This window comes from Trachurus japonicus, chromosome 3 (assembly GCF_045865225.1).
Source record: "Trachurus japonicus isolate A0001 chromosome 3, Traja_1.0".
Taxonomy (NCBI): domain Eukaryota; kingdom Metazoa; phylum Chordata; class Actinopteri; order Carangiformes; family Carangidae; genus Trachurus; species Trachurus japonicus.
In genome coordinates, this window is record NC_140909.1 from 11,644,129 (window position 1) to 11,655,678 (window position 11,550).

The 11,550-nt window shown below is 39.6% G+C and overlaps 1 protein-coding gene across 2 annotated transcripts in view; it reads right to left on the minus strand.

The window, feature by feature from the left end:
* Positions 1–550: 550 nt before the first annotated feature.
* Positions 551–11,550, minus strand: part of ap1g1 (adaptor related protein complex 1 subunit gamma 1) — a 20,073-nt gene continuing 9,073 nt past the window's right edge. The window contains exons 7-23 of one of the 2 annotated variants that reach the window (XM_085761460.1): positions 10,901–10,996; positions 10,394–10,474; positions 10,206–10,304; positions 10,067–10,122; positions 9,858–9,971; positions 9,598–9,738; positions 9,049–9,103; positions 8,725–8,847; positions 8,504–8,593; positions 8,253–8,377; positions 8,043–8,147; positions 7,812–7,953; positions 7,342–7,468; positions 6,726–6,830; positions 6,367–6,527; positions 5,280–5,378; positions 551–5,123 (exon numbers count right to left, since the gene is read on the minus strand). In XM_085761460.1, the coding sequence (XP_085617586.1) occupies positions 5,022–5,123; positions 5,280–5,378; positions 6,367–6,527; positions 6,726–6,830; positions 7,342–7,468; positions 7,812–7,953; positions 8,043–8,147; positions 8,253–8,377; positions 8,504–8,593; positions 8,725–8,847; positions 9,049–9,103; positions 9,598–9,738; positions 9,858–9,971; positions 10,067–10,122; positions 10,206–10,304; positions 10,394–10,474; positions 10,901–10,996 (1,821 nt within the window). In that variant the 3' untranslated portion in view covers positions 551–5,021. The remainder of the gene's footprint in view (positions 5,124–5,279; positions 5,379–6,366; positions 6,528–6,725; positions 6,831–7,341; positions 7,469–7,811; positions 7,954–8,042; positions 8,148–8,252; positions 8,378–8,503; positions 8,594–8,724; positions 8,848–9,048; positions 9,104–9,597; positions 9,739–9,857; positions 9,972–10,066; positions 10,123–10,205; positions 10,305–10,393; positions 10,475–10,900; positions 10,997–11,550) is intronic. The other variant, XM_085761468.1, reaches the window with a different exon arrangement.

The following is an 11,550-nucleotide window of genomic DNA, read 5'->3' on the forward strand; positions in this document are numbered from 1 at the left end:
GCTATAGTCGTAATTGAAAGAAAAAAACTACCAAGTCCATCGCAGACATTTGAGCATTCCTATTGAATAATATTGTTTTCTGTTGACAATGGTCTGTTGAACCAAAAAATGGTAGAGGGGATAACCACTTTGGTGTGAATGGTGTTGCAAAATCTCAGTCTACAAATTTATATTGTCTCAAGATATGTGTTCATATTACTCATCACTAAGAAAAACCCAAATAATCCCAACACTCATTTTGAATAGATCAGATTATTACACCATACCCTCAAAACAAGAAAACAAAGTACCATTGTTCAACTAGATTTTTATTTGACTTTTTATTCGCTTGATCATTTTCTCCAACCCAAAGACAAGAATACACAGCATAAATTGAAAATATCCCATTTAATAGTTTACAACTTCTCATCTTTAATCATCATTTCATACTTTCAGTCTGACATTCACACTCACCTTGAAGCCATGGAACTGGGGTTCAACATGTCAAATGTGACTGGAAAAAGTGAACCTCACGCCCCATCCTCCTCCCCCCAACAAATCAGATACCATATTGTTTGTTTTTTACAGTCAGGGCAGGCCTGGGGGTTATAAACAGATTTTGTTTTCAAAATACCATGGATGTGTTTTTTTGATTAAACAGGATAAATTAACATGGTGGTCATTCAGATACTCTTCCAAGTCTGAATTCACACCAACTAATAATAAAAATAATAAAAAAATCAACTATCCAATTAATCCAAATGATGGATGTGCACTTTCAACACCCTCTTAAAAACATTAACAGTATTGTGAGCACTATCTGAACAATGTCCTATTGTACATGTTAGTCCTGACTCATGAAGGTGGTGTGACAGATTTTATAATTTGAACTTTTCTTGCATTTCAAAAAGAATCTCAGGTCAAGAGTAGAAATGACATTATTTACACTGGTTTTCACATGCAGCTCAGAAGCTGAAAGTTGAAATTGCAGCCAAAAAACCATGTCCTATCTAGATAAAAGACATGTCACACACCATCTTTCAAGCATGATTATTTCTCTCTCTCTCGCTCTCGCTCTCTCTCACACACACACTCACACACACTAATATATCTTCAAACGCTGATCACACCGCCGATGGGTACTTGTTTCCGTTTCTTTTTGTCCTTTTAAGTTACACTGTCCAAAGCACTTATGTTGGGTTCATTTCCATTTGTACATTTAAAACTGCATGTATAGCGGTATCATTGAAAGAACTGATCGGATGTGATTAACAAGGGTACACACTGGTTGAATAGGACAATACAAACAACACCAACAAAACATTCAGGAATAGATGTATGAAACTTCCTTTCCCATCCCGTCAGCCTTCCGTTTTGCACAGCTCCCCCTTGTGGCTATTAGCTTGTAGCACAGGCTTGTCCCAGGTTTGTTTTGGGGATGGTGAAGCAGCACTCCATATCACACAAAAATCAAAAAGACCCTAACAGAGAAAGACTTTATTCATTGCCTTTCTTTCTGATTCTGCCTAACTAGTGGGGGCTCAGAGTAATCTTACATCATGTGTTAAAGCCCCACCTTTCATCAGGGGACTACACGGTGAAGCTGAAAGCTGTGCCATGCAGAGGCAAACATCAGTATCAGTAACATTAAATAAGGGACAAAAGTAAATAAAGCAAGCCAATAGAAAGCCCTGTACTGTTCAGACCCAGGGAAGGACACTGCTGCTCCAACATACACATCTAAAACCACTTAGGACACAAAAAACGCAGATCTTCTCTTGTCCTGATAAAACTGTGTTCCAATTTAAACCTACTGGCCATACGGGGATAAAGTAAAATCACGTTCGTGAGGTTTAAAACCTCCTTGTGTGGCATTAGAAGCGGCCTTGCTTAATTAAGACATGATGCTTTTTGAAAGGTGCTACATGGCAGACAAACCAATGAGAGCGAACGTGCCAAGATCAAGGGACATAGTTTCACGAATCAATTTGTAAGTACAAGGTTTAGGTGATGTGAATTGAACACTAAACCACACATAGAGGGCCAGAGGGAAGAGTTACATCTTGGCAAGAGACCTGCTCCTCTTCAAAGGAGGGCATGTATACATGAGATGTTTGAGGGCCACGGAAGCAGATGAAGTAAGGTGCCACTTCTGCCGCTGTGCAGCACTGTGCTTAGAGTTTCTCAGTAGTACAGTACATTATTCAGACAGCATCTATTAAGACGGGTTCGACCCTTTTCTAAACATCCTAAAGGAACCCCAACAAGTCGCCTACTGACTCACCGACTATCTTCTTAAAGAAGACGACACATCTGATCATGAATGAAGTATGAAGAATAGTAAATCAAATGCAGCTCAATTGCATCCTTTTAAGATTCTGTTTTGTACATATATGCATACAATTATACTTCCTAGCTAATCATTTAAGTCTTCATGTGGGTTTTATTTAATCTGATCAGCTTTTGTTTGTTTTACAACTATATACAATGTACAGGCAGCAGATCATATCTCTTTTACAATGAATGAGTGATGATACAGGGAAGTCTTAATAGACTGATATTGACTAGATCTATTTAGACAATATACAGTGTGAATAATTGGAATTTTAGAAAATGGTATCTAAAAAAAAGGATGAAAGATAGTACAAGAGACAAAATTGTAAAAGCCCTCAATATGTACAGAAAAAAAGCCAATATAGCATTTGTTAACAGAAAAGTTAAACTGAAATAATTTTCTCCATATACACATATCATAGCTCAAAAATATTTCCAAAGCTAATAGTCTCTCTGATTTGGTCACAGAAGTTAGAAGATAGTGAAGCATAGTGAAAAGAAGTATACAGCCTGATTGAACATCTGAGGATCTCAACACAGCATCGTAGGGCTGCTATAAGCTTGTTAAGTAATGAGATGCACAAACTACCATTAGTTTCTCTCATGCAGACGCTCCCCTTGATTGCAATTCATGACTAAAACAAAGCTGTCAATCTACTGCCACTGAAAAGTTAACAGAAAGAGAGAACATTTGTGAGGTAATAAGGTTACTGTCCCCAACAGCATGGTCAGACCTCTGATTTGGAGAAGACGAGAGCCAAGAAATCAACCTAACAGTCACCACAGAACAACCTGTCCCAGTACCTCACCAAGTGATCCAAACTCACACTTCAATATTTGTTGACGGGAGGGAAATCTTAATGACATTTCACTTCAGTAGAACATTTATACCTTTTTTTTAAAAACACTTTAAACCTTGATGCCAGCTTATGAAAAGTTTACATCTATTTAGCTGCCATATTCTTTGAGATTTGCTTTGTTTTTAGGACATGTCATTAGTAACATCCAACAGGCATTTTAATGGACAGTCTGCCACACAGAATAGGGGGAGGGGGGACGATCAGGATTGTGTAGCTATAATTTAACTTTTTGTCAAAACTAAGACAAAAAGACATAAGGGTAATTCGTTATTAAGTTTGTGACTACATGAGATACAGAATTGAAGAAAGTGAAACTTAGTGAATGAAGTGATATACCAATTCAAATCCATCAGGACCATTTCTCTCAGATCGAAAACACAATCAGCACACAAGCAGACTTACAAACAAAGCTCATACAGAACTCAATAGTTCAGGGGCTTTTATCTAGCTAAGTCAGAAAGGCACATCACTTTGATATCAGGCATAAATAATTAAGTCAAATTACTGCAGAAATAAAACATAGTTTCACAAAAATAGTGCCAATAAGATGAGTGTCCCCATCAAAGAAGACAGCCATGAAAAAGAAGACTTGAGGGAAAAAAAAAAAAAGCATTCAGTGCATGTAACTACATTCATAACAAGCTTCATTTACATGTATGTGCATGGTGACTAAGTTCAACCAGGTTAAACAAATCTGAAATGTATCTAAATAGCAAGCTAGACCGTGAGGACACAGATGCAGGATACGTTTAAACATAGATCCCCAACACAAATGCAATCAACTTGTCTCTTCAGATAAATTTCAGGCTTGGATTATATCCATCCTAACGAATGAACATCCTCAAGCTATGCAAAGCAATTAACCGTTGAATTTATTATACACATCTAAAACTAAAGCTACAGATGAGATGATTTTAGAAGAGCTGTGTGAGAGTCTGAGCATGTTCTCTGAAACTATCCACAGGTGATCAAACTGGGCATCTTGGATCTGTTCATGCTTGTATCACTGTGACAAAACAAATGTAGACTACTTCCTATAGAAACATAGGATAAAGAGATCTACTAACCAGAACCAGAAAATCCCCTCCGAGCTTGAGTCAAGGTGTGATTGTGATCTTAACAATGCTCAAACATGCTTTAAGCAAATTAATGTAATTCAAAATGAATACAACTCTCTTACAAGTTATATCACTCAAGATATGGAGGGTCAGAAAAGGGGTTATCCAAGAAGTTTATGACTGCACTAAATAGACCTTTCAAAGCTTTTTCTGCTGCCGTCATAGGACTGAAGGTTCATATAAAAAGTCTGAATGCAAAGCCAATCACGAATATCAATGGAGCAAAGTGTTTCAACTGCATCTTTAATAGATAGTAAATTAAAAAGTCAAACTATGGTTACTGCAGTGCTCACATTGGGCAACACTTTTTCTCTACAGTGATTTGAGTGGTAAAGTGTACCACGGTAAATGGTGTGCGTATGTGCTTTTGTGGGTGGTAATGGTGCTGGGTGGAGAGAGTGTATGTGGAAAACAGTACTACTAAGCAAAGAGATCATGGAAACCAATTAACAAAGAAAAAAAGAGAAAGTTCATTGATTGATATGTTTTCCCAATTATTCTGATGTTGTCAATAGTCAATAGGGTCTTCGTAACATCTGTATTTTGCTCCTGTGTTAGATGCTCTGCTGCTTCCCATGCAACTCGAGGGCAGCGGTCTGCAGTGACGTCACAGGGGGATCCGTTGGAAGAAAGGAGGGAGGTGAAAGGAAAATCGTTTTCATAGTTCCCTTGGTGGGGGAGGGGGGCAGGGGCGGGGGGGGCGGCGTTTAAGAGCAACAGAAGCAGCTCATCACTGCCAGGACTGAGGCGGGAAATTATTAACCTCAGCCAGGTCTTGCACAGGTGAACCTTTGTGGGTGTACGTCAGCTTGATCCTCATTCGTAGCTGTTGCTGAAATTTTATCAGGATTATGATTAAAATTTAAAAAATAAATAAATAAAAAGAGGAAAATCTTTCAAATCATTTAAGGCTGCACAGGTCTTTTTGTCCTTTGGGCTTCAAAGGACAAAAAACTATCAAAGGCAATTTTGTGAAAGAAAAACTCACCTTCTGTGGGTTGAGGACTCTGATGACCTGTGTGACCGTTCCCTGGTTGAGTGCTGGGACAACGTTACTGCTAGGGGAGAGGAGCTGCAGCTGGAATGTCTGAAAAACAAACAGCGGAGAGTACGCGAGATGAAAATGTATTGATACTAGCAGAGAAACTTGGTAATCACAACAGTATCAAACGGTGATGCTCTTCTTATCGATTGGTTGCTGACCACAGATAGTCAGCTCAAATTACTCCACTGCACTTCAAAAGTTTATTGATCAGATAAGGTGATTTTAAGATGGGTGATACGGCCTAATTTACATCAACAGCTTTGTTGCCAGATCCATAATGGCACCAGATCTTTAAGACATGTTGATGGCTCCTCTTTCTGTCAGACAGTAGGACATGTAATGCTGTCAGGCGAGCCATAATACTGAAGGCCTGTAATAGCCTACTGACACTTAATGGAGACGTTCCAAGATCGTTTTCTTTAAGAAATGTGTTGAGGCATTTAAGGTTTGATAATTTCATACCCTATGGGCACTTTCATACACTTAGGCACTAAGGAACTTATATAATTCTTGGAAACTTGGTTGGCTCAACAAAATTTCTCAATAAAAAATAGCCTATTACTCTACAGAGAATTTCTAATAATTTTGAGTAGCCGAGTCTAACTTTGAAAACAACACAGCTGACGAACATGAAAAGAAAACAGTAACTTTTAGAGAATCTCTTGTTGCAAAAGATTTCTGTAAAAGTCATTTACAAACAGAGAAAGAGAAGGAAATGAAACAACTGAATAACTGGACCAGTTAAAACTACTGTGGATAAAAGGAAATGGCATGCTGGTCTATTAATGGTTAATTTCCACTAGTACCAACCACTAGTTTCTGGGTAAGCACTACTGTCAGGAATGTTTCCAACATTCATGTGGGTTCTGCACACTTTATCTACATATTAGATGCATTGCATGCCATTAAGTCTGCTGTGTAAAACCAGTGGAAAATTATAAGCCATTGATATTGTAGAACTACAACAGTAACAAGAGACTTGTGTTGCAATTAAGCCACTTAAAACCAGTATCCAACTGTGCCTGCTCACCTTTGGTACTGCAGCCTGAAAAACAAACTCTGTCATATCTGCCTCTGTTGAGTTGGAAGCGTGGATGGTGATGACTGCGACGTTTGGATTGGGGTTAGCTCTCTCAAATGTGAAGTCTATTTTCAGACCATTCTTGTTGTATGCCGTCATGGGAGGGATACCTTCACAGAGAATTCAGAGCAACATACCATCAACAGATTTAGACATCAGCATGAGTTAATATCATTTAATAGATGTGTCATGGAAAATCCAGGAAAGACTGAAATAAACTGACAGAGTGCTCTGATACATGAGGCTACTACCACAAACTACTGCTTATCTGGCAGCAGATGGTCAAGGAGAGCAACAGACTCTCTCACCTGCAGCTGCAATGTCATTAAACAAGGGCTGTGAGGAGAGGCCATCCAAGAGGAAAGCAGGTTGGGAAGTGGGCACAGAGGGAGCAGGAGCAGGGGCTGGACCTCCTGGGGGAGGGGGGCAACACACCAGGGTTTAAGGACACGGATACAAACACTGTACAAATACACATACACATACAATACACAATGGGTCTTGGACTGACATTGCAGCATTCCTGACAAACTGCTACCAACTTATGTTGTTGCTGTCAGCATACTGTACACACAAGTGCAAACAAACATCTGTACAACACTTTGTAAAATCCCATGGGTTTAGCAAAACAGCTGTAATCACAGAAAAAAAAAAGGGCATTACAGTGTTGAGACTGTAGATTCGACATCATGAACAATGTGCAAGTGCAATTTCTGGTGTAGTGGCCCATAGTCACCACTAATATTAATAATCAAAATCAAGTAATCCCTCGGGAACGTGTGCTCCCTTTTTTTTTTTAATACCAAAACCAATTGTTTTAGTTTAAAAGTAGACACATTCACACTGGCAGCAGACAACAGTTAATCCCAGGTCCTTGGTTTGCTGTATGTGGGGTAATAGAGAGCTCCAAACAGAGCGTCCTACCACTTAGCGACAGGTCACCCAGCAGATCAAGCAGCTCTCCTCCAGCTGAAGCGGGCTTGGTGGGCATCGTGGTCTGGATTACTGGCACCACATCATTACCACCCAGCAGGTCTAATAAATCATTAGCCTGGGGGACAAGGACAACACAGACGAATGATAAAATACCTACAGTATATCTGTGTACACCATGTTTTATTATTCAATTAGTCAAAATAACTATAAAAAAATAAATGTGATAAATATGAACAGTAAACAGTAGATAGAAAGTAATATAAATTCTGATTAACCATCCATTTTAACCTCAGGTCTCCATCTTTAAAAATGATCCTAGACCATCACAGACAATTGTATCTGGTCACTGGTGATTTCAAATCTGATGCAGTGTAAAAGTATTCCGCCGACTCCTTTTCCACTTACTCAAGGACTGTATGTTTTATTTCTTCATAAAAATGAGTTACAACTGCCCTCACCTGGTTGGTGGGCTGGGTGACAGGTGGTGGATGTTTTGCTTCCACAACAGAGGGCTCTGCCTCCCCATTTGTCTGTACAATCTCTGTGGGGCCGTTCGTAGCAGTTTTCTCCATAATGGGCATTCGCTCGAGGAGAGCTGGCCTGTTGTCAAGAAACAAGCAGAAAATAAGGAGGAGGACAAAGATGGACCAAACTCACTTGTGATAGTAAAAATGAATGCGAATATTCACCTCATGTGGTCGTATTTCTTGAAAAGCGCATTGTACTCCACAGCTCTCTGCTGAAGCTCCACATCAATGCTGCTGCCGTATATTGAAACCACCTTCTTGATTCGGCTGGAGCAAATTAAGGGAGAGAGGAACGGCAGAATTGATTATAGCAAATGTATTCTGTCACCACCCAAATGTCTGCAAGGATAGATGTAAAAGACTACTACTTACTTAACACTGCTGAAACGAGTAGACAGCTTCATGATGGCCGTAAGTGAATAGCCTCGAGTCACGGGTGTGGACAGGTTGGACACCAGGAGGCCTTCCAGCACATCCAGAACTTCATCCTCAGTCACCTTAATTCAGAAGGAAAAGAAGAAAAAACACAACGCCTTCAGATTTAGTGTTCATCTAATGCCTGAGCTTGGTCTTTAGTTTATATGTAGGTGTGTAGTGTTTGGCTGAGACTCCTCTAGTTTTACCTGGATGGGTTCCTCCTCCTCACACTGTCCAGATACTAGCAGGTCCCCATACTCTCCTATGCACCACGATGCCACCTGCACTAGAGGTTGCTACAGAACATAGGGAAATAAGTCACACTCTGATGCAGCCAGTGCCTTAGGCCACATAATCAAAAAACATGACTGTGGGCTTCAGAGATGGGAGATGCACCAAATCTAATCCAAACCAAAACTGTTCTGACCTGCGAAATGTCATCCAGCAGTGCTTTGTAGAGTCTCTGTACTGTGTAGGCATGCATCTCCACACTGTTGGTGATGAGCTGGATGAGGTTGGGCACAGAATCGTCTCGCACATAGCTCCCTGCCTGCAAGGGTGAGCACAGATGCCGAGGAGAAGTGGAAATCAATCTTAAATATTTGCGGATTTGCAATAACAAAGAAGCAGAGGGTATTTTACAAGGTTCAGGGAGTACATTTGTCATATGGAACAGTTATTGTTATCATTATTGTTATGAGAACTGAGAAAAGGCATTAGAAGCACCGGAGTGTTTTGGTAATGTACGTACTGTTGTCAGGACTCTCATTATGGTGTCTATGTGCCATCTTTTCGAAGGGGCATACCTATAGCACAAAGAAAACATTAATTAGACCCAGAAAAGAGAAGAGTCAATGACATATTATCTAAACTATATAGCCAGGAGACAAATGCTGTCAGAAAAATTTATGGTGTCAACATAGTCTGTCAGACGATGGATCACTCTTTTTATCATCATACAGCATTTCAGCATAAGCCATCCCCTGCCGCTGTGATAGCACAGGGAAATGTTTGCATGAAGGTTTTATACTGTATTCTGTAAAGCAAGAAGTGGATTTCATTCCATCTCCAAAGAATTAACATGGTATGTAATCTACATGCATAGAATTCATACAGGTCTGATTACTTGTAACAGGTTGTATTGACATAGATCTGTGCTTACAGCAGTAAGATGGAAAATGAAAGTCCAAAAATGTCTTCCACAACATTGCACATGACAAGGTCACGCTGTCATCAAATTACTACAAAGCAGCCAAGTGCAGTTGCAATGTGTAGTGATGTCTGTGTGCCAGTGCCATACTTCTCTGCAGCTAGAAAGACCCCCGATGCACAGTCTGCTTTGAATTCTGGGTCACAGGAGTCCAGGAAGTAGAGCAGCTCTTTCATCATGCCTCGAATGTTGTTGCCGTTCACCAGGGCAAAGCTCAGTTCCATTGCACGTCTAGACAGCAATGGCAAAAAAAAAGGAATAGGCCAAGGTCAGAAACAGCCTGGCTGCATAATAAGAAATGTAAATTTCTGATTAAAGGTGTATGTGTGCAGTGGAAACACAAGAGTCACCTCTTAATGGACACATCCAGGTCTTTTAAACAATCCACGATGGTGCTCCGATGCCTCTGCACTGCATTGTGGTCTGTCTGTACCGTCTTTAGTAGAGATGTCAATGCCACGTATCTGGAGTAGAGATTTGAAATGTCAACACGAGTTCATAACAACATAGCAGATGAGTCAATTGTTGCAAGGTCAAGTGCGGTAGGTGAATTAATTACCTTATATTTTTGTCATTGTTAAGAAGGAAACGACCTAGTATGTTAATGGCCAAGACCTGAGAGGAGACAGAAAAGTCATTGAGGCAGGAAAACAATATTTTCACATTGCTAAGCTTTTCTTAAGAGTAAATTAACTCACCCTCAGTCCACTTTCAGACTTGATGTCCATTATTGTCAGTACGGTCTCGTACAGGATTGCATTTCCTACATTTTTACTTGTCTCTGTGTTTGTTGCAACCTGCAGGTATTCACACGTCAGAATTACAATAATACATGAACTGTGAAGTGAGAGTGAGAGAGACTGAAAGACTGAAATATAATTCTAACCTGTGCAAGAATGTCATTCATTGCTTCACTGGAGTCATCGTCACTCTTGCCTAAAATCCGCAGTAGTCTCAATATCCGCACCTAAGGAAAGAGAAACAGTCCAGTCCTGTCAGTTTATTTGACAAATATGACTCACTTCATGGGTCCCCACAGGGAAATTGTCAACTTTGGGTTTGTTGCCATTTGAATTTTTGTTTTTTTTCCCCACTGGGACGACATATTGAATAGGTAGCCTGCTCTAGCTTTCTGTATTGGTGCCAACTTATCCTTCAAATATTTGAATCTGGCTGTTATCTCACTGTTTAATAGAAATTCACTGACACCATTTATAGCTTTTTTTTAATGACACAACAACTTCAAACATGCTGCGTCAAGAGATAAATAGTTATTTATAGTGTTTATTCTATCACCATTGGTCTTACTGCTCATGTTATGGTACAAGTACTAGATCAAATCAACATCAATCTTCAGTGCAGAGGAACTGCATCAAGAAAGAGGGAGGTTTACCTGCAGGAAAGGGTCACTTATGCCTGACACATCATGCTCAGGAGAGTATCCAGACATGATTAGGTTCTTCAGGATTCTCACCAACTGTGGAACCAGCTACAAAAACAACAACAGAAGACAAAGGAAAAGGAGTCAAAATATTTGTGTGGATCTCACAAATGTTCTACTTTTCCTAATCAGCATTTGTATAACATGGTTCTGTGTTGGTTTTTAAAGCTAATCATTTCTCATTTACAGTGGCAGCTAGCGGCACTCATCAAAAGCAAAGGTGTTGGGATTTGTATCTAATGCAATAATAGAGCAATATGGTTACAACTCAGGTGATTCAATTGTAAAATTGCTGAGGTCGTGAAATCAAACTCTTGATTGTACAAAAATATTAGGTCAGTACATTTAGCTTTGAGCAAAAGTAAAATCTGCATTCATACTTCTGCACATGGCTAAATAAACTCATGTGCATTTCAGACTAAAATTGGATTCACTAACAAAAAATTGATTTCATTAGGATAAGAAACTTGTCATTGCAATCATTTTCTAATCTAGTCCATTCAGATCTCTCTGTGTCTCCAAAAACAATTTATCAATATGTAACCTTGGAATAACACTCCAATATTTTGGTGAACAGCTTGCTGCCTTACCCAGCATTTAGA